Here is a 23,584-nt window from a genome sequence, read left to right on the forward strand (position 1 = left end):
AGTGCCTGGAGCTTGGACTTTCTGCCTCTCACACTTCTGAGAAATAATCTTTTTTTTTTTTTAAGATTTATTTATTTATTTGAAAGCCAGAGTTACACAGAGAGGAGTGGCAGAGAGAGAGAGAGAGAGAGGTCTTCCATCTGATGGTTCACTCCCCAATTGGCCGCAATGGCTGGAGCCAGGAGCTTTTTCTGGGTCTCCCACATGGATGCAGGGATCCAAGGACTTGGGCCATCTTCTACTGATTTCCCAGGCCATAGCAGAGAACTGGATTGAAGTGGAGCAGCTGGGTCTCGAACCGGCGCCCACATGGGATGCCGGCGCTCAGGCCAGGGCATTAACCCACTGTGCCACAGTGCCGGCCCTGCTGAGAAATAACCTTTCTTTGTAAGTTACTCAGTCTCCAATATTTTGTTATATTAGTATAAAATAGACTAAGACAACCCTTGATCTATCTTCCAATACTCTTTATCACTTTTATTTTTTTTTTAAAGATTTATTTATTTGAAAGTCAGAGTTACACAGAGAAGGAGAGGCAGAGAAAGAGATCTTTCAACCACTGGTTCACTCCCCAATTGGCCACAACGGCCAGAGCTGAGCCAATCCAAAGCCAGGAGCCAGGAGCCAGGAGCCAGGAGCCAGGAGCCAGGAGCTTGCTCCAGGTCTTCCCACGTGGGTGCAGGGGCCCAAGGATGCCAGCATTGTAGGCAGCGGCTTTACCTGCTACACCACAGTGCTGGCCCCCTCACTTTTATATATCTGCTGTATTTCAGCCAATTTGATTATTTGCTATTGCTCCATTACTTGACTTTTCCCACCAAGTTTTTGTGCCAATATTTATCTCTAGGATATTGCTTCAACTTTCCATGTATAAAGTCTTCAATAGTGGAGTGGGTGTTGGAGTGCAATGGGTAAGCCACCACTTGGGACACCTGTGAACCATACTGGAGTGCCAGTTCTGGTCCTGGCTACTCTGCTTCCAATCCAGCTTCCTGCTAATGCACCTGGAAGGCAGCAGATGATGGCCTAATGTACTTGGGTTCCTGCCACTCATGTGGGAGATCCTCATGGAGTTCCTGGCTCTTGGCTTCAGCCTGACACAGCTCTGGCTATTGCAGGCATTGGATGAAGTGCTCTTTTCTGAATCTTCCTCCCTATCTCATTTTGCCTTTCAAATAAGTAAATAAAAATTTTAAACATCTACATGGAGCCAGAGTTATGGCACAGCAGGTTAAGCTACCGCATGATGCTGGCATCCCATATTGGTGCCCGTCCGAGTCCTGGCTGCTCTGCTTCTGATCCAGCTCCCTGCTAATGCACCTGAGAAAGCAGCAGCAGATGTCTCAAGTGCTTGGGCCCTTGAACCCACACGGGAGACCTGGGTGAAGCTCGTTGGCTTCAGCCTGGCTCAGCCCTGCCACTGAGGCCATTTGGGGAGTGAACCAGTGGATGGAAGATCTCCACCTCTCTTTGTAACTCTGTCTTTCAAATAAAATTTTTAAAAATATAAAATATTAAAATTCAGTTTAAAGTATCATAAACCTACCATGATCATTTCAAGTTCACTTGTTTCCTTCCTTTACTAGCTTTGTACCTATCTTGTGATACAGCTCACAATTTGCCCACTCCTGTTAACTGTGTTGTACATTTTACTAGATTATAAATTCCAAATTATATTTAAAAAAATTATTTATGTACTTGAAAGTGAGAGTTAGAGGAAGAAAGACAGAAAGAGATCTTCCATCCCCTGGTTCACTCTCCAGATGGCTGCAATAGCCAGGGCTCGGCCAGGCCAAAGCCATGATGCAGGAGCTTCTTCCAGGTCTCCCACATGGGTGCCAGGAGCCCAAACTCTTGGGCCATCTTCCCTCTGCTTTTCTTAGGCCATTAGCTGGAAGCTGGATCAGAAGTTGAGCAGCCGGGACTTGAACTGGTGCTCATATGGGATGCCAGCATCAAAGGCAGTGGTTTTACCAGCTATGCCACAAGGCAGGTTCCAGATTATGATATTTACTAGATTACAAAGGTATAGAATATATTTGTTTCTGTGTGCCTCATGTTAGTTAAGGCCTTTCCCATAAGTTCATGATAAATAGTTACTGAAATAAGTAGAGGTTTTATCCTATGATAAATGCTATAGCAGAGACCAGTATAGACATCTAGAAGCTTCGGTCTTTCAGACAAGAAATGGAATACCTGACTTGAAAGAAATGCTTTGAGGCTGGAAAGTCTTCTCAGAGGGAGTATTTTCAGCATTACACTTTGAAAAAATAAGTAACTTTCCAGGTAGATAATGAGATGGAAGGAATAGGCAGAGGGAAAAGAAAGTACAAATAAAATGAATGACACAAAGAAAAAAAGCTGCAATGGAACAGAATCATCAAAGAACATAATGTGGTGGGGAAATCAGAAGTTACTGATGTGTTTCACTTCTAAGAAGGATAGTCACAACTGTATAGCCAAACCCTAGAGCTAGACCATGGAGGATGTTGTATACTATGTTAGAAGTCTATCCTGGAGGTCACATTTACCTTTCCAAAAATGAGGATGCCTTTTTCATGTTAAAAATTTTTATGTTCTCATTGTATATTTTACCACTGACTGAAATAATGTCCATATTTTATGGAGTTTGCTAACATTTCAATATATAATTGCATTTTGCTAATTCCCCAAATGCGCATATTTGAGTATACACACACACACACACACACAAGCATATACGTAGTTTTCAAAGAAAAGTTCATGGTGGGGTAGGCATGTGTTACAGTGGTTAAATTGCCACTTGGGACACCTGCATCCCACATCAGAGAGCCTGGTTCAAGTCTCGGCTCCTCCACTTCCTACTGATGTGCACTCTGGGAGGCAGAGGATGGGTCAAGTACTTGGGTCCCTGCCACCCACAAAGAAGACCAAGATTGAGTTTTGTGCTTTTGACTTTGGCCTAGATCAGTCCTGGGTATTGTGGACATTTTGGGGAGTAAACCAGCAGATGGAAAGTTTCTTTCAAATAAGCTGAAAATAGAATCTTTTTAAAAAGTTCATGGAAAATTGTATTATATCTTAATTCCATTTTCCTTGAACTCTTTAAAAAATGATTTTAAAAAATTTACTTACTTGAATCAGAGAGAGAGATTCAATCTTTCATTTGCTGATTCACTCTGCAAATGTTGGCAAATGCCAGACATGGTAGAAGATCTCTCTTGTAATGGATTTTACTAGATTGACAAAGGTGTCTGTTGCACAAAAATGGTCATGAAACCTTGCCTTGGGATATTAGTGCAAAAAAACTACAGGGATGTTGATCTCTGAAGGAGTTCAAAGATTAGATAATCTGCTAGCCTGGACTGCCTTCCTCCAAACTATTATGTAAGAGAAACACCGATCCTATTTAAAACTCTATTTTTGAGTCTCTCTGTTATAGCAGTTTAGCCTTGACTCTCACAGATTGTTAAAATAGCTTGCAATGACAATCAAGATGGAAAGATAAAAATCAGACATTTTAGGAGGTAGAATTGACAAAGCTGTGATCCATTTGCAGTATGAACTGAAGTAAAAGGAAAGCAAGGATGACTCCTAGACTTCTGATGTGGATGTTATGTACTGTTTTTTTTTTTTGTTTTGTTTGTTTGACAGGCAGGGTGGACAGTGAGAGAGAGAGAGACAGAAAGGTCTTCCTTTGCCATTGGTTCACCCTCCAATGGCCGCCGCGGCCAGTGCACCACGCTGATCTGATGGCAGGAGTCAGGTACTTCTCCTGGTCTCCCATGGGGTGCAGGGCCCAAGTACTCGGGCCATCCTCCACTGCACTCCCTGGCCACAGCAGAGAGCTGGCCTGGAAGAGGGGCAACCGGGACAGAATCCGGCGCCCCAACCGGGACTAGAACCCGGTGTGCTGGCGCCGCAAGGCAGAGGATTAGCTTAGTGAGCCGCGGCGCCGGCCTGTTATGTACTGTTAATCAAGATAAAGGCTATAGAAACAGAATTAAGACAATGTATTAAGTTTTAAGAATAACTGGGTTAGGGAAGTTTCTGTTACACAAAGGTATAAGAGACAGGCAGAAATATACATCTGGAAACTCAGAATCTGGCCAGCCCAGAGGAAAATTTGGGCATCAACTGGAATATAGATGATACCTGAATCTAAAGATAAATTAGAAGGGAAGCTGGGGAGCACATATAAAGTGAGAAAAGAACACAGGACTGGCTGAGAATACCAGCATTTTGTGCTGAAAAAGCCCCATTTGAATTTACATTAATCAGGTAATTGAGGAATGAAAGTATTAACTTCTTATTTTTGTTGCATAATGTTTATATACAAAGAAACTACTTCAGAAATTTTAGCTGAAGGGTACCAAAGTCCTAAATAGAAAGCATCAATCCAGAGCAGGAATATAGCATAGTAAAAATTTCCTCAGGTGCTTCTGGCCTCTTACTACTCAGACAGTAAGCAAAACTTACCATGGGAAAACTGTGTAAAATGCCCCACAACAAATGTAGTTTTAGCCAACTCGAAGGGCTATCTCATTTAATGGAGTATTTTAGTGAATTAGATAAACATGTAATAAAAGAATGAAGCTCTGAGAATGGAATTTTAAATATTTGGCAAGACAGTTTTAAGGGCAGGAAACTAAAAATCTTACCCAAAAAGAATCTGCATGATACATCCCTGATAATTTACTTACTATATTTTAGATATATTAGCTATGTATTTTCCAACATTTGCATTGATATTTAAAAATTATTTCCTTAGAAATCTAGATTTTGCTTTTTCTTACGACTCATTGCTTATTAACTGTTTAATGTAACACAAATTACAATGCTTGGGACTAGAAGTTTTTCAGATTTTTGAGTCTTTCATATTTTTGGAGTGTTTTCTGTCTTTACCAGTAACACATTCCTAATTTTAAAATAATCAGAAATGCTCCAAAATCCAATGCTTTGTAAGTATTACTGTTGGTGCTCAAAAAGTTTCAGATTTTAGAGCATTTCTGATTTCGGGTAAGAGATGTTCATTCTGTATACACTTTTAGCTCAGCGCAGAAGACTATGTAGCATTTTCTTTTGTTCTGACTATACATCTTCCAGGCTTCAATGAATAGGATCTTCCTCTAGCAATTTAGTGATTAAATTCCTGTTTACCTCCATTCATGCCATTTGCAATTTCCATTTGGAATTTCCAAAGTGCCTTTCCTCTTTGCATGTCTCAGTATAAATTTAAAATGTTTATACTTTGCTAAGTAATTTTTATATGTGAAACTGTTTCTAACAATTTATTATTTTACTTTGGATTATCTGCTAGTGTAGAAGTAAAAGAACATACTACCTATTTTGTCTGTAAAATTTATGTTACATTGACCACTGCAAAAAACCATGTTTGAGTGTTTTCAAGATTTTTTATTTTTTCTTCCTTAAGTGATAACACTATTGTATTCAAAAGTATAGCTTGGATTATTTTTCTTGCTACACATGTTGCCATTGTGCAACAGGAAGTTTCTCTACCTCATCTGGACCACCCACAGTGTCACAAAGTCTTTCTATAACTTATCCCCATTAACTTAACATTCCTTTACCCACTAAAACTTTAAAATCCTGAGGAATTCCAATGTACTATCTCCCACAACATCTCTGAAAAAATGTGTGAAGTCTTGAAAACGCTGCTTACATTTCCCCTTTGAGAAATACCTTTTGTTCTATGTCTTTAAGCCAGTTCAATTTCTGATAAAAATGTTGCTGACCTTTGTTTATTAATAAATGTAGTCATGGGGCTAGTGCTGTGGTGGCATAGTAGGCTAAGCCTCTGCCATGCAGTGCTGGAATCCCATGTGGGCACCAGTTTGAGACCCGGGTGCTCCACTTCCAATCCAGCTCTCTGCTTATGACCTGGGAAAGCAGTAGATGATGATCCAAGTGCTTGGGCCCCTGCACCCACCTTCCAGGGAGACCTGGAAGAAGCTCCTGGCTCCTGGCTTCAGATCAGCAGCTCTGGCCCTTGTGGCCATCTGAGGAGTGAACCAGCAGACAGAAGACCTTTCTCTGTCTTTCCCTCTGTCTGTAACTACCTCTCAAAGAAATAAAATCTTAAAATAAATAAATAAGTAAGTAAATAAAGGTAGTTGGGAAGAAGGCCCATGAATAACAGTTTTAAACTTCCTTTATTATCAATACAGAATACATAAACCAACTTCCAAGACATTTTTTGTTCCAAGACACACTCACAGTAGAAAAAGTTTAGATTAGCATATAAACCTTTTTATATCTTTTATATTCCAACTGCAGCTTTATAGTGTCATTATCAAATTTTAATGACTAAATCTAATCTGTGCTTATCAAAAGCTGTATGATACTATAATATCATATACAGTAATAACTGAACTGTATTAGAGATGTTGTAGAAAAAACATTTATTCCTATATATATAATTGACACCTCTTGATAAGCTTTTAAGAAATATTTGTCATATCATATGATTATAAAAGATTTGAAAATAGGTATATTAAATGAATAGTAATTTAAAAGAAGATAGTTTTACTTCTTAGTTTTCAGCATTATACATTTTAATTTTTCATCACAAAAGTAAGAAAGAATTTTAAACTAATAGAAATAACATACAATACTTATAGTAAGTGTCTCATTAAAATGAGTTTGGGTCTAAGTGGGAGGGAAATCCACATTTGTCTGATTTTTAGTATTTAAATCTTTGAAAAATGCCTAGGATTTATTGTGGAAATAGCGCTTTAAGAAAATAATGATATTAATACTACCCAAATGTATACATATACATGGCAGGTATGTAATTTGTATGTTTAACAATTAAGTACACATATTTCTCAATTTAATCTGATGAACCACCTCCAATATCAATTTTAAGGAATTCTTTAATTTTATCATATAACACCAACACCAAAGCACCCCCTGTACCACGAAGGATATTGGAGAAGGCACCACGAAAAAATGCATTGATTCCCTCATGTTGGTATATCTTCACAAAGCAGTCTAAGGTTCCTTTATACTGCCGTTCAGCTTCACCACTCTATATGAAGACAGATAAATAGTTTTCCATTATCTTAATATCATTGATCTTAAGTTTTTTGTCATTACTGCAGATAGATAAGATTCACACTGTGTTCACTAAGACTGTGCAGTGTTAATGAGCATAATACGAGTCCTCGTGGCTGGAGAAACTGTTTCAGCACACTTGAAAACTGACCATACACTAGGCTTAACAAATATCAAGGATGGCATCACATGGGACATGGTTTTTCCTCTCATTACCTTGAAATCATATGGGTAGTCAATGGCAGAAAAGGTAACTAAAAATATCATTATGTTTAGATAGAAAAACACTTCTTACAAAATACTGAAAGCCAGATGACAACCACACAACTTCTTAACTGAATTTGTAAGAAGCAATTTGAGTGACAATTTGTAAGAAAATTAGTGATCTTGAAATACTAAAAAGAAAGTCTGAAAATTAACAGCCTAGACATTTTCAGAAAAAGTATAAACCTAAGAAAAGCAAAAATAAGAAGATAATCAGCAGAAATAAAGGAAATAGAAATCATACACAAACGAGTGCCCCAAAAGTCAAAAGATAATAGAAAAAAACACCCAACAGAGAGCAAAAAAGTCCAAGGGAGTTGGCATTCAGCTTAGTGGTTAAGCTGCCAGTTGGGACAGCTAAACAAACAAAACTAAACAAAACCCAGTAAATCGGATCCAGCAAGGGATACAAAACACAAAATACCATTACTAACCTGGGTTTATCCCAGGTACACAAGGTAGGTTTAATTCTAGAAAACAGATTAACGTAGCACAGTATGTTACACACTACAAGAAAAAAATATCATCATCTCAACAGATATGGAAAAAACATGAACAACATTCATGATTAAAAATTTTTGTAACCCAGGAATAGAAAGGAACTTCCATAACATGACAAGGGATAACTACAGAAAATCCTACAGCTAATATACTGAAGGCTTTCCTTGTAAGATAAAGAACAAGACTATTAATTACTACTTTTATTTTTTTAATATTCCAGCTACTCTCTATCCTCTTAATCTGGTTTTTTTTCTTCTTACTATTTATCACTTCCTGACATGCATCATGTATTTGTAGTTTTTGTTTGAAAGATTTATTTATTTACTTGAAAGGCAGAGTTAGAGAGAGAGGGAGAGGTAGAGAGAGAGAGGTCTTCCATCCACCAGTTCACTCCCCAAATGGCCGCAATGGCTGGAGCTGGGCCAGTCTGAAGGCAGGAGCTGAGTAAGAGCTCCTTCTAAGTCTCCCAAGTGTGTACAGGGGCCTAAGGACTTGGGCCATCTTCCAATGCTTTCCCAAGTGCACCACCAGGAAGCTGGATCAGAAGTATAGCAGCTGGGTCTCGAACTGGTGCCCATATGGGATGCTGGTGCTGTAGGCAGTGGCTCAACCCACTTAGCCACAGCACCAGTCCCAATTACTACTTTTTAAACATAACAGAGAATCAGAGGTCTCAGCAAGTGTAAGTCCTTACATTCCATATCTCAGAATATGACTGTATTTGGAAACAGGATCTTCATGGGGCCAGCACCATGGCACAGCAGGTTAATCCTTCATTTGCGGTGCCAGCATCCCATATGGGTGCCGGTTCTAGTCCCGGTTGCCCTTCTTCCAATCCAGCTCTCTGCTATGGCCTGGGAAAGCAGTGGAGGATGGCCCAAGTGCTTAGGCCCCTGCACTGGCATGGGAGACCAGGAAGAGGCACTTGGCTCCTGGCTTTGGATCGGTGCAGCTCTGGCCATTGCGGCCATCTGGAGAGTGAACCAATGAAAGGAAGATCTTTCTCTCTGTCTCTCCCTCTCCCTGTCTGTAACTCTACCTCTCAAATAGTAAAATAAATTTAAAAAACGGAAATAGGATCTTTAAAGAAATTATGGTTAAATGAGATCACAAGACAGGATTCTAATCCAATGTGACTGTCCTTATAGGAAGAACAAAAGGACCATGTGAAGATACAGAAGAAGGTGGCCACCTACAAGCCAAGGAGAGAGGCCTCCAGAAAAAACCCTGACCACATCTAGATCTCTGATTGCTAGCATTCGGAACTGTGAGGAAATAAATGTCTATTATTTAAGCCACTCACTTTGTGGCATTTGTTATAGTAGCCCTAGCAAACTAATGTATGCACGTGTAGATATAAAAACTCAAATAGCCACAATTATTTTCTGTGCCATTTGAAGAGTAAATTGTAGATAACTGTGCTACATTATCCTTAGACACTTCAGTGTATATATTTTTCTTACATACCCAGTTATCAAGTTCAGGAAATTTAACACTGATACAACACCATTCACCTAATTTATGGTCTACATGCAAATTAATTTTCCACTTTTTAAAATTTCTCAGCGTTCTAAACTAGAGGCAGCTATAGGAAGAAGAAACACAGATGTAAAAATGGTAACTCTAAGGACAGTTCACGAATGAAGTAGTAAGTTAGCTTTACTCTTCCAGATGGCCTATTAGATTCTTCCGGGTTCATTTTGTAGACAACAAAAGTAAGGATAATAATGACCATTGCACCTCATAGCATTGTCTTGAGAATTTTTTTTAAGGTTTATTTATCCATTTAGAAAGTCACAGTTGCTGGGGGGAGATCTTCATCCACTGGCTCACTCTCCAGATGGCTGCAATGGCCATGGCTGGACCAGGCTGAAATCAGGAACTTCACTCAGGTCTCCTTCACAGCTGGCAGGAACCCTAACACTTGGGTCATCCTCTGCTGCCTTTGTCAGGCCATCAGCAGGGAGCTGGATAAGAAGCAGCCAAGACACAAACCAGCGCCCATATTGGAAGTCAGCATCACAGATGGTAGCTCCATGTGCCATACCACAACACCACCCCATCTTGAACATTTAATGAATTTTTAAAAAAGATTATTTTACTTGAAAGGCAGACAGGGAGAGGGGGGAGGGGGGAGGGGGGAGGGGGGAGAGGGGAGAGGGGAAAGAGGGGAGAGGGAGACGGGAGAGGGGGGAGAGGGAGAGAGGGAGATATCTTCCATCCACAGGTTCACTCCCCAAATGGCCACCAATGACTGGGTGACTAGGGTTGGGTCAGATCAAAGCTAGGAGCAAGGAGCTCCTTCCTGGTCTTCTACATGCATGGCAAGGGCCCAAGCACTTGGGCCATCTTCCACTGCTTTCCCAGGCTAAAACATTAGCAGGAAGCTGGATAGGAAATGGAGCAGCTGGGACTCAAACCAGTACCCATATGGGATGCAGAGCTGCAGGCAATAGCTTAACCTGCTACTCCACAGCACCAGCCCAAGAATTTAATGAATGAAAGTATAAAATTCTTAAGACAGTATATGGCACAAAATAAGCAGGATATTACTATTCTAGCTTTCATACTTCATTGTTTTCATTTGCTAGGAATGGACATTTCACTTAGCAGTTAAGATGCCCATCTTCCTTCCACATTGGAGTGCCTGGGTTTAATTCCTAGCTGTGGCTCCTGAATCCAACTTCCTGCCAATGCAGAAATTGGGAGGCAGTAAGTGGTGATGGCTTAATAGCTGGGTTCCTGCTATCCACATGGGAGACCTGGATCATGTTCATGGCTTTTGGCTTTAACTCTGTGGCCCAGCCCCACCGTTGCAGGCATTTACAGAGGAAACCAGCTGATGGAAGGTCTTTTTGTTTATCGCTCTGCTTCTTAAATAAACTAATGCTAATGTTTTCACTTGCCATAATACTATAATGTGGCTAAACTGAATTAATTTCCAAACCACACTTCTCTGTATGGTATTTTTCCCTATGTTTAGAATATTCTCCGTCTGCAGAAAGCCTATTCCTTAAGATGCAGTTATCCAAGATGTCACATCTGATCACTTTAGGCATCTGGGCATCTCTCTAGGCATTCCTGAAACCTATGCATATTTCTGTTTAAACCATTAAACTATATTGTCTTTAGTACCAAATTATGAGTTTAGGTGCAGGTTCTGTCTGCTTTGTGCCACTTAAGTTTAACATAGATTAAGCACTCAAATACTTGTTGAAAGAATGAATACAAGTAACAGCCATGAAGATTAAGTATAAAAAATTTTGGTTTACATATTTATATTTAGAGTATAGACCATTATTGTAAACAAGTTTTCATCCTTGCAGGTCAAAATGATCTACTTTATCAAAACTTACTATGGGGGGCGGCACTGTGGCATAGTGGGTAAAGCCACCACCTGTAGTGCCGGCATCCCATATGGGCGCCGGTTTGAGTCCCAGCTGCTCCACTTCTGATTCAGCTTTCTGCTATGGCCTGGGAAAGCACCAGAAGATGGTCCAAGTGCTTGGGCCACTGCACCCATGTAGGAGACCCAGAGGAAGCTCCTGGCTCCTGGCTTTGGATAGGTGCAGCTCCGGCCGTTGTGGCTAATTGGGAATGGAAGATCTCTCTCTCTCTCTCTCTCTCTTTCTGCTTCTGCCTCTGTATAACTCTGCCTTTCAAATAGATACATAAATAAATCTTTTAAAAAACACTACAACCAATCATGACATGTCAATGGCTTGTGATTGCACTTTCTACTTAATCTAACGTTTCATTGAAGACAGACACACTCATCCCAGCTCTTCCATTATCCTCTACTCTCCAAGGAATTTATGTTACAGGAGGAGGAGGAGGCACTTCTGTTCTCATGAAGGATGAGGAAGAAGCACTGTTGGCTGACGGTTATTTTAGAATAGGAAAGATTATAAAACAGAACACATCATGTATTTGTTTAGTTAAGGAAAACAAATGAGCTATGCCTTTTGGCCAAAATGTCTCTGTAACTGAATGAATTATACCTGTGTATCAGAGATGTGGGAAAACTCAATCAAGGTCATAAACAGGCAACACAGATGGACCTGCAGGTCATTACATTAACTGAAGTAAACCGAGCATGGAAAGACAAGTACACCATGATCTCACTCATATGTGTAGTCTAAAAAAAGGTGAGCTCATAGAAGTCAAAAGTACAACTGAGGTTGCCAGAGGCTAGGGAGGGAAGAAGAGAGGATGGCAAAAGGTTGACTAATAGATACTAATTTATACTTAGGGGTAAGAAGTTATAGCTTCCCATTCCACCACATGGTGACTATAGATAATGTTAAAGCACTGTGTATTTCTCTATTTTAAAAAACCTAAAGATTTTTAATACTTTCACAATAAAGAAAAGTTATGTTTGAAGAGACAGAGATATTTACCCTGACTGGACATTTCATGATGTATACATATACTGAAATATCAAATGGCACCCATTAATATGTACAATTTTATGTGTCAAAATGTTTTTAATTAAAATTTTTTCAACCTTATAAATAATGTAAAATACCTGCATCATCATGCGTCTTCTCACTGTATCAAAGGGGTAAGAGAGTATTCCAGAGCATGTAGTCACAACTTGAGCAATGAAAAAGGAGATAAGAAATGGAGTTTCCTTTGGTTTTGGTAATAAGCCCTAAAAATGAAAAATATATCAAGTAAACATTTACACTTCCCAAAATACTTTAAGTATTGAAGTCAAAGAATAATTTTTTAAAGAAGGTTTATTTATTTATTTGAAAGGCAAAGTTACACAGAGACAGCAGGAGAGAGAGAGAGAGATATTCCATCCGCTGGTTCATTTCCCAAGTGGCCACATCAGCTGGGACTGGGCCAGGCCAAAGCCAGAAGCTAGGATCTTCTTCTACGTCTCCCCATGTGGGTAGAGGGACCCAAGCACTAAGGCCATCTTCTGCTGATTTCCCAGGCCATTAACAGAGAGCTTAAACCTGCTGAGCCACTGCATTGGCCTCAAAAGGATAATTCTTTTTTTTTTTTTTAAAGATGGATTTATTATTCATTTGAAAGTAAGAGTTACATAGTGGGAGGAGAGGCAGAGAGAGAGAGAAGAGAGAGAGAGAGAGGTCTTCCATCCGATGGTTCAGTCCCCAACTGGCTACAATGGCTGGAGCTGTGCTGATCTGAAGCCAGGAGCTTCTTCCAGGTCTCCCATGTGGGTGCAGGGACCAAAGGACTTGGGCCATCCTCTACTGCTTTCCCAGGCCATAGCAGAGAGCTGGACAGGAAGTGGAGCATCCGGGACTTGAACCAGCACCCATATGAGATGCCGGCGCTCAGGCCAGGGTGTTAACCCGCTGTACCACAGCGCTGGCCCCAAAAGGATAATTCTTATAAATACACAAAATACATATAAATATATAAAAGACACAACCTCCAGCATTGTGGTATAATGGGTTAAGCCACCACCTGTAAAGTCACAATTCCATATAGGTGCCAGTTCAAGTACTGACTGCTCCACATCCAATCCAGCTCCCTGTTAATGGTTTGGGAAAGCAGCAGAAGATGGCCTGAGTGTTTGAGCCCCTGCACTCACAAGAGAGACCCAGAAGAAGCTCCTGGGTCCTGGCTGGGTCTGGCCCAGCCCCAGCCAATGTGGCCATTTGGGGAGTGGACCAGTGGATGGAAGATTCTCTGTCTCTTCCTTTCTCTGTGTAATGTTGACTTTCAAATACATAAATAAATTTTTAAAAATACGTGAAAGAGCTCTCAATTTTACTTGAAACACAATAAAAACATTTGGATTTTATAATACCAGATCAGGAAGAAATACGGATGCCAGCCAACATGCGGCTATCCTTCAAAGGAACACACAGGGTAGGAGGAGATGGCAGGCATTTGGTGAAGCTAAGCTGCAGCTTGGGATGCCCATATCACCTGTAGGGGTGCCTACATTTGAGGACTGGCTCCACCCTACACTCTAGCTTCCTGCTAATGCACACTGGAAGGCAGCAGGTTCAAGTACTTGGGTCCTTGTCACCCAAAGTTCCAGGCTCCAGCCTCAGCCCAGCCCAACCCTGACTGTTGTACACATTTGGGAAGTGAACAAGCAAATCGGAGAGTTTTGTTTTGCTCTTTCTCCGCCTTTCAGACGAACTAAATACAAGAAAATTATTTTAAAAAGAATATGGGGAGAAAAAAGCACATTTAGTAAAACGGATTTACTAATGGCACGCAAAACCAAGGAGAGAGCAGCCAGGGTCCAAATAAGTTTTCCCCTGGCTCTTTGTGGAGTTGAAAAAAAATGAAAGAATCACAGCTATTATCAACAGATGACATTTAACGAGCAGCTTTATAGTTCTAAATAAAGAAATGTCCCTAAATTTTACAACCAAGGTAGCTGATAACAGAGAAAAGAAGAGGGAGAGCATAAATTTCTCTGTGATTAAGTAAATGTACCTGAGATTTTGTAATTTCTATTATCATATCTGTTAAAAATATGCTATCTAAACCACAATAACATTTAATTACATTTATGCTAACAAAGGAGGGCAGAAATGATATATACTTTTATTACAAAATTTCCCTCAAGTTTTCATCTTATTTAATAAATAATACTGATATTAATTCTATTGCTTCCTTTGGGAAGTATTATATTGTGATTAAAAGCATAGACCTGTTTGAAATTTAACAAGTTTAATATATGATTATTCCTAACCTATTTATGTTAAAAATGATTTTTGAAAAAGATTTATTTATTTTAGAGGTATAATTACAGACACAGAGAGGGAGACAGAGAGAGAGGTCTTCCATCTGCTGGTTCACTCCCCAAATGGCTGCAATGGCTGGAACTGCTCCTATCTGAAGTCAGGAGCCAGGAGCTTTTTCTGAGTCTCCTTCCTGGATGCAAGGGCCCAAGGACTTGGGCCATAGCAGAGAGCTGGATCAGAAGAAGAGCTGCTAAGATACAAACTGGCACCCACATGGAATGCTGGAGCTACAGAAAAAGGCTTAGCCCACTACACCATAGCGCTGGCCCCTCAAAATGACTTTAAAACTATTTCAGCACATTGTGAAGGCATAAAGTACTTAACAAAGTCCCTAGAACTAAGTAATAGCTCAAAAAAATGGTAACCATTTTTAGACTCTTCCTTTCTCCTACATTATGGAAGTGTTAGCTACTCAAATAATTGCAGAAGCACTTGGAGAATAAAGCAAAGAATTTAACAGTATCTAATACATATTTTATTTAATTAATTACACCTTGCCTATTTCCAAACATGATGACATGAATTTAATTATTTGCATGTAAAAAGTACTAATAAAGTTAATGCGTGGAGCCAGTGCTGTGGCATAGCAGATAAAGCCGCCACCTCCAGTATCAGCATCACATATGGGCACCAGTTCAAGTCACAGCTGTTCCACTTCCAATCCAGTTCTTTGCTAATGCGCTTGGGAAAGCAGTGGAAGATGGCCCAAGTCCTTGGGACCCTGCACCTATGTGGGAGACCTGGAGGAAGCTCCTGGCTTTGGACTGGCCCAGCTCCAGCCATTGCAACCATTTGAACCACTGGATGGACGATGTCTCTCTCTTTCCCCCACCCCTCCCTCTCCCTCTCTGTACCCTGCCTTTCAAATAAATAAACAATAAAAGTTAATGTGAAATCAGAAAAACTTTTAGATACCGTTCTATATGCCAAAAATTTGTGATATAATTTTCCATTTGCAACACGAAATATAATGCACACACCATGACAAAAGTATGCTTCTGATATACGTTTTATATATAGTCAGAACCATAATACATATTTACTATGCTAAAGTCATGATTTAACAGAATTTCATCTCTTATCATTTGATTCTTATAATCAAAAGCAATATCCACTGAATGTGTTACTAAGTAGAATAAAAAGAAATGCACCATTTATGTAGCATATCTAAGTTAAAGCTCCAAAATTTACCTTAACTGTGTCATAAGCTCCAAAGTAAGAGGCTCGGTACACAATGATTCCCTGAACTGAAACACCAAACCCTTGGTATAAACCAACTATGCCATCTGATTTTGCTATTTTCATAATGCAGTCACCTAGACCCTTGAATTGTCGCTCTTCAGGACCTAAAATAAAACCATTTAAAATATATTAGCAATATTACATAACAAATAAATACTTTAGTCAAAGGAAATTAAACATCTTATAGATTTTAATGATCTGGAATTCAAACTGGAATTTTAATGAAGAAGGCACAAATCTAAATCCTCTCATTCATCTGAAGATAAAAAAGATTTCAAGCAGTATTTTAAAATAAATTAAGTGAAGACCTTTCTGTCTCTCCCTCTCACAGTAACTCTGTCATTCAAATAAATAAATAAAATCATTAAAAATAAACAAACAAATAAATAAATTAAAGGGAATGGTGCTGTGGCTCAGTAGGTTAATCTGCCTGCATGCCAGCATCCAAAATGGAAACCAGTTCTAGTTCTGGCTGCTTCTCTTCCAATCTAGCTCTCTGCTGTGGCCTAGGAAAGCAGTGGAAGATAGCCCAGATGTTTGGGCCCCTGCACCCATGTGGGAGACTCAAAGGAAGCTCCTGGCTCCTGGTTCCTGGCTTTAGATCAGTGCAGCTCCGGCCTTTGCAGCCATTTAGGGAGTGAACTAGTAGATGGAAGACATTTCTCTCTGTCTCTCCCTCTCACTTTCTTTATCTCTGAAATAAAATCTTAAAAAATAAATTAATAAATAAACTGCAAATATTAACTCAACAAAAATCAATCTAATTCAAACAATCTGACTTAAAATATTTCATTAAAGTTACCCAGATTTACCAGAAAATACTTAGGAATGAAAAACATTCTAGGACTGTAGAAAAAAAGACAAAGCTTAAAATTAGTTTAGGACAAGTACTTCACATGATGTGTCATATCTTCTCAGTTTTGCTGGTTTTGTATTTTCCTTTGACTTAGAACTCCTTGATAATATCTTTTTTTTTTTATTTTTATTTTTTTTTTATTTTTGACAGGCAGAGTGGACAGTGAGAGAGAGAGACAGAGAGAAAGGTCTTCCTTTGCCGTTGGTTCACCCTCCAATGGCCGCCGCTGCAGCCGGCGCACCGCGCTGATCTGATGGCAGGAGCCAGGATCCAGGTGCTTTTCCTGGTCTCCCATGGGGTGCAGGGCCCAAGCACCTGGGCCATCCTCCACTGCACTCCCTGGCCATAGCAGAGAGCTGGCCTGGAAGAGGGGCAACCGGGACAGAATCCGGCGCCCTGACCGGGACTAGAACCCGGTGTGCCGGCGCCGCAAGGTGGAGGATTAGCCTATTGAGCCACGGCGCCGGCCCTGATAATATCTTAATCATAATCTTCTAAAATAAACTAAATTCTCATAATTTTGAAAAACTACAGAACTTAAAGCAAGATACACTAAATTGTTTTCATTTATAAGCAATAAAAATTTTGACTTTCAGTTGTAACAGCTGGAATTCATACTTTTACCCTTGTTCAAACTGCTATCCCTTTTGAGACATTTTCTCTGATCACTTACCTATAATCGGTGTCATTCTCTTAATTTTTTCCCTAGCATTTATCATTAAGTGACAATGTTTTAGTCATTCTTTTTATTACTTGTGTTAACATTAAACTATAAGGTATATTAAGCATGAGCTCCATGTCTTATATCTGCAACGAGAGTGTGTGTGTCTGAGAGGACCTGGTTTTTAGCAAGCACTCAATAAAGATTTGTTGAGTGAACCTATGCTCCCTGAAGAAACCCTGTTAAAAGAGTGACAGAGTAATAAAAGTTTTTACAGTCACATAGGTAAAGAAGAGTTCATGACAGATAAATAAAATTCACAAAGTTTTCCAAGACAGAAAGGACTGCCGGGTCTTGAACCAGCGCCCATATAGGATGCTGGTGTAATTTCCTAACAGCAACATTAGAAACCAGAAGCTAGGGTAATGCTTTCAAATTTTTGAAGGAAAATAATTTTAAATCTAGAATTTTATATATATTGAAAAATAAAGGTAAAACAAATATTTTTAGACATTAAAGATTTCAATTTACCTCCTATTTCTACTTCTCAGAAAGCTACCAAAGAATACAGTCTCCCAAAACAAGGCTGTAACAACAAAATGGGAAGATGTGCTATTTAAGTAAGGATAGAGGCTAAAGGAATCTGCAGGTTGAGTTGTGCATCTCATCTAGACAGGAGCCATAGAAGGGGCTCTCTAGGAAGAAAATGGAAGTAAGCTATAAGTAGACTTTGGATTTGCTTTTGTTACAACTGGCATCCCCCCTGCCTCTTTTAAGGAAAAAGAAAAAAGTCTAATTAGGCTCCATTGTTTGGTTGAGAGTAAAATCTGTATACTATATCTAGTAATACTGTTAGTGTAGCATAACTCTATAATAAATAACAGATAGTTCCCAGCAAAAATAAGAAAGAAGTAATATTTCTAAACATACATACCTTTTCCAATGTCAACACCTAACCGAGTTCGGGCAAAATCTAGAGGATAAACCACACACAAAGATGTTGCTCCGGCAGCTCCACCAGAAGCCAGGTTTGCCAAAAACCACCTCCAGAACTGAAACATAAAAAAAGTAGTTATTACACTAAAGACTCTTTAAAGCAGTTGGTAAATTCTTTTTTAAATAAACATTAAAAGATCAGATTCTTTTTTTTTTTTTTTTTTTTTGACAGGCAGAGTGGACAGTGAGAGAGAGAGACAGAGAGAAAGGTCTTCCTTTGCCGTTGGTTCACCCTCCAATGGCCGCCGCTGCAGCCGGTGCACCGCGCTGATCCTGGCAGGAGCCAGGAGACAGGTGCTTTTCCTGGTCTCCCATGGGGTGCAGGGCCCAAGCACCTGGGCCATCCTCCACTGCACTCCCTGGCCATAGCAGAGAGCTGGCCTGGAAGAGGGGCAACCGGGACAGAATCCGGCGCCCCAACCGGGACTAGAACCCGGTGTGCCGGCGCCGCAAGGTGGAGGATTAGCCTATTGAGCCACGGCGCCGGCTCAAAAGATCAGATTCTTTAAAAATAAAATGAAAAAAGAGAAATGAAAGAAAAAAAGGATAAGAAAAAAGGTCAGATTCACAAGCTGTTTATATAAATATCTATAAATAACATATACCGTATTATCCAAAATATTTCTCTTCATATCCATGTAGCCTTTGTGTCTCACTATGCAGTCTGAGAGAGATAGTTTAGATGTGACCTCCAGAAACTTGACAATATTTTAACATTCACCAGCAAAAGGGGCCCAAGTTACCAAGAGAAGCCATATTAGATAATCATTCCCTCAGACCTTAGTGTTAGCTACATCCATCATTTTTAAATGTCAGGCATATATGGAACCTTCAGTTGTGCCCTACTCTTGGGAGGGGAACAGTAGTACTTCATAATGCCCTAGTTTCGCTTTGTAATCATATTAGAATTAAATTTTAACAGTTCAAAAATATATACTTATATTCAAATGACATCAAAATTGGAAGACATCAGTTACAATGTAGTTGAGTGGCATCTAGGTTAGGCCTTTTTGGTCTACCAGCTCACATGTTGAGGAAGTATAATTTCTTTTTGATAAACATTAAAGATGTGGCCTTTCCAGGCCCAGCAAGCTGCTCTTCAACATCTGGGGAATATGGAAAAAGAAAGGAAATTCTGAATTTGAGCTGTTAAGGAAAATCCAGGGCATAAGTCCTCTGTAATCATTAAATAAAGGGAATAATATTCTAGTCAAGCTTTATTCTCTGGCTCTTATTTCTAATAAGCTTTAATCTTTTATTTATTTATTTGAAAGTTATGTGGTGGGGGAGGGGGTTAGAAGGAGGCAGGGAGCGCGTGCCTTTCATCTGTTGGTTCACTTTCCAGATGGCTACAACAGCTCGGACTGAGCCAGGCTGATGCCAGGAGCTTCATTCAGGTCTCCTGCATGGGTGGCAGGAGCCCAGGGATTTGGGCCATCTTCCACGGCCTTCCCAGGCTATTAGCAGGGAGCTGGATTGGAAGCAGAGCAGCACCCATATTTGATGTCTGTGTCATTGCCAGCAGCTTCATCTACTACGTCACAATTCTGGCCCCAAGTTTTAAGTCTTAAATAGCTTAGGAACTCTCCAAATTTTTTCTTGGCCTGGAATGCCCTTCCTTGACGACTTGTAGTTGAAGTTCTATCACCTTTCATGAAATCTTGTCTTAACTCTAACTCCTCTCAAATTGAATGCAATCATAAATATACACATATACACAAGTAGTGCTTCAGTGAACATGGCAGTCTAGATACCTCTTCAACATAATGATTTTGGTTTCTTTGGATATACCCAGTAGTGGGACCGCTGGATCATACACTAGTTCTGTGACAGGAGCCTTTCTGAAATAGCAGAACAGGCCTATCCTGGGATGGAATGCAACCCCGTGTACCTGCTTGTAACTGCTCCAGTATCTGCCTGACAGCACAGAGTGATTATGCTAACCAGTACCAGACAGCGTACAGCTCAGTATGTGTGGGGAAGACATATTATGTGTATTAAGGGAAACTAAACATTATCAGCAACTTTTATCTATATGTGCAATCTTTTATCTATAGCCTCCATGTAGCATTAGAATAGCCAAATATATGTATGTAGCCATATAAGGGAGACAAAGAAGCTAAAACATATATAAGGAAATGCCTTTCTTTGTTTGGGGCTCAGTCCTTTTGGAAGTGAATTCAACTGAGCCTTATGCCAGCATAATAAAGACTGTTTTTTCCCACTGAAGCCTCAGTGTCCCATATTTCTATTCAAGAACTTCTGTTCAAGAACTGCTACAGTTCTATTTTTATTTTTAGAGATTATTTGGAAGAGAGAGAGAGAGAGAGAGAAAGAAAGAGAAAGAGATATCGATCTTCCATCCATTGGTTTATTCCCTAAATGGCTATAGCAGCCAGGATTGGGGCATGCAGAAGCAATGAGCTAGGAACTCTATATGGTTCTCCCAGGTGGGTGACAGGGGCCCAGGCACTTGGGTCATCTTCTGCTGCTTTCCTAGGCACATCAGCAGGGAGCTGGATTGGAAGTGGAGCAGCCAGGACTCAAAACAGCACTCACATGGGACGCTGGCGTCACAGGTATCAACTTGACCCACTGTGCCACAAAAATGGCTCTTATTTTTACATTTTTTTGCGGAAACTCCATAGTGTTTACTAAAATGACTGTACTAATTTATATCCCAACAACAGTATACAAAGGGTTCCTTTTTAATTGTGTAAACTGAACCAGTTGAAATGTCTATGGCACTGGCTGTTTAACTGTCAGTCCTCTTTAATTAGTGCATGAACAAGATTAATTTTTCCCTTGTACATGGATGTGTATGATCTGCTACTTTAAGCTTCATCTTCACCACTGTCTCATCTTTTTTTTTCTTAAGATTTATTTATTTATTTGAAAGGCAGAGTTGAGGAAGGAGCAGGGGAGAGAGGGAGGGAGGGGAAGGGGGGAGAGAGGGAGAGAGGGAGAGAGGGAGAGAGGGAGAGAGGGAGAGAGGGAGAGAGGGAGAGTGAGCTTCTATCCACTGGTTTATTCCCCAAATGGTTGCAACAGCCAGAGCTAGGCTGATTTGGAGCCAAGAGCCAGGAGCTTTTTTCAGGTCTCCTACATTGGTACAGGGACCCAAAGACTTGGGCCATCTTCCACTGCTTTCCCAGGTGCATTACCAGGGAGCTGGATTGGAAGTGGAGCAGCTGGGACTTGAACTGATGCCCATATGGGATGCCAGGGCTGTAGGTGGTGGCTTTACCCACTATATCACAGTGCCAGTCCCATCTCATCCCTTCTTAAAACAAGTTATCCGGCCGGCGCCGCGGCTCACTAGGCTAATCCTCCACCTAGCGGCGCCGGCACACCGGGTTCTAGTCCCGGTCGGGGCGCCGGATTCTGTCCCGGTTGCCCCTCTTCCAGGCCAGCTCTCTGCTGTGGCCAGGGAGTGCAGTGGAAGATGGCCCAGGTGCTTGGGCCCTGCACCCTATGGGAGACCAGGAAAAGCACCTGGCTCCTGGCATCGGATCAGTGCGGTGCGCCGGCCGCTGCGGCCATTGGAGGGTGAACCAACGGCAAAGGAAGACCTTTCTCTCTGTCTCTCTCTCTCACTGTCCACTCTGCCTGTCAAAAAAAAAAAAAAAAAAAAAAAAAAAGTTATCCATTTTTTGAACTGCTGACTTCTTTGGGGTATTGTCCTTCTAATTTTTTTTAAAGTATCAATGATTTCACTATAATTCCATCCAATTTTACTACAAAATTTACATTTATTCTTTTCTTAATTTTAGCAGAATTCATGTGTGTCTAATACGAGTTCTTTTCAAACTGATGTATTACTGCTTCAAGGCAGATCCTTTTCAGACTTCTTATAATTGTAACATAGTTACATGCACAGAATTTTCGTAATGTGCATTTTTTTTTTTTTGACAGGCAGAGTGGACAGTGAGAGAGAAAGACAGAGAGAAAGGTCTTCCTTTTTCCATTGGTTCACCCCCAATGGCTGCTGTGGCTGGCGCACCGCGCTGATCCAAAGCCAGGAGCTGGGTGCTTCTTCTGGTCTCCCATGCGGGTGTAGGGCCCAAGCACTTGGGCCATCCTCCACTGTACCCCCAGGCCACAGCAGAAAGCTGGACTGGAAACTGAGCAACCGGGAAAGAATCCGGTGCCCTGACTGGGACTAGAACCCGGAGTGCTGGCGCCGCAGGTGGAGGATTACCCTAGTGAGCCGTGGCGCCAGCCCATGTGCATCTTCTATAAACTTTTCTGAAAACTGCTTGGATATTTATAATTGTTATATCCTTGTGATGAACTGACTCTATCATTATATAATGACACTTTTTTTTTTTTACAGTCTCTTAGTCCATATTATATCAGTGCAGGTTGAATATTTTTCATCTAAAGTACTTGGGGTGTAAGTGTTCAAGCTTTAGATTTTTTTTTGAATTTGCAATATTTCCATAAACCTTACTGTTGAATATCTCTAATCTGGAAATTCAAAATCCAAAATGAAGTGGAGACAAATGACAATGTAGGGGGGCTGGTGCTGTAGTGTGGCGGGGTAAGGCCGCCGCCTACAGTGCTGGCATCCTATGTGAGCGCCAGTTAAGTCCTCGCTGCTCTACTTCCGATCCATCTCTCTGCTATGGCCTGGGAAAGCAGAAGATGGTCCAAGCCCTTGGGCTCCTACACTCACATGAGAGACCTGGAAGAAGCCTCTGACTCTGGCTTTAGATCAGCACAGCTCCAGCCATTGTGGCCAGTTGGGCATTGAACCAGCAGACAGAAGACTCTCTTTCCCTCTCTCTCTCTCTAACTCTTTTTTCAAATAAATAAATAAATCTTAAAAAAATGGCAATGTAGCTCACACCAGCAAGAAATTTTGAAATTGAGATTTTGTAACCAAGGTAATTATCTTTAAAAACAAATAAAAAAGCATCTTGGTAACAAAAATGAGGATTCTCTAACCTAAGTTTGTTATTTTCCTGTTTTGTTTGATTTGACTGTCATACAGACTTTAATCTTAGGTCAACAGATCATTAGTAATGATGAAAAAATTTACTTCTTTGGGCAATAAATTACCTCAGTGGTAGGAAATATAATTTGCTGACTACTTTTGTGCTCAAGAAAAACAGATAATGCTGAATTTCCCCAGTGCAGAGAAACAGTCATTATATGATATAAACTCTCTTAAATTTCATATTTATTCAGAGAAATAGTGCCTTCAGATAAAAGATCCCTTAACTGATGAAACTATAGGAAGTTTATATGAACTTTATG

The 23,584-nt window shown here is 40.4% G+C and overlaps 1 protein-coding gene across 5 annotated transcripts in view; it reads right to left on the reverse strand.

The window, feature by feature from the left end:
* Nucleotides 1–6,133: 6,133 nt before the first annotated feature.
* The window catches only part of SLC25A31 (solute carrier family 25 member 31), a 29,784-nt gene continuing 12,333 nt past the window's right edge, over nt 6,134–23,584 (reverse strand). For 2 of the 5 annotated variants that reach the window (XM_002717262.6, XM_089302517.1), the window contains exons 3-6: nt 18,261–18,378; nt 15,759–15,913; nt 12,350–12,475; nt 6,134–7,030 (exon numbers count right to left, since the gene is read on the reverse strand). In XM_002717262.6, the coding sequence (XP_002717308.1) occupies nt 6,833–7,030; nt 12,350–12,475; nt 15,759–15,913; nt 18,261–18,378 (597 nt within the window). In that variant the 3' untranslated portion in view covers nt 6,134–6,832. Of the gene's footprint in view, nt 7,031–7,754; nt 7,828–9,635; nt 9,789–12,349; nt 12,476–15,758; nt 15,914–18,260; nt 18,379–23,584 lie in introns of those variants that run through there. The other 3 variants (XM_089302515.1, XM_089302516.1, XM_089302514.1) reach the window with 3 other exon arrangements.

This window comes from Oryctolagus cuniculus, chromosome 8, assembly GCF_051225735.1.
Source record: "Oryctolagus cuniculus isolate XC-2025 breed Fujian yellow rabbit chromosome 8, ASM5122573v1, whole genome shotgun sequence".
Lineage (NCBI taxonomy): Eukaryota > Metazoa > Chordata > Mammalia > Lagomorpha > Leporidae > Oryctolagus > Oryctolagus cuniculus.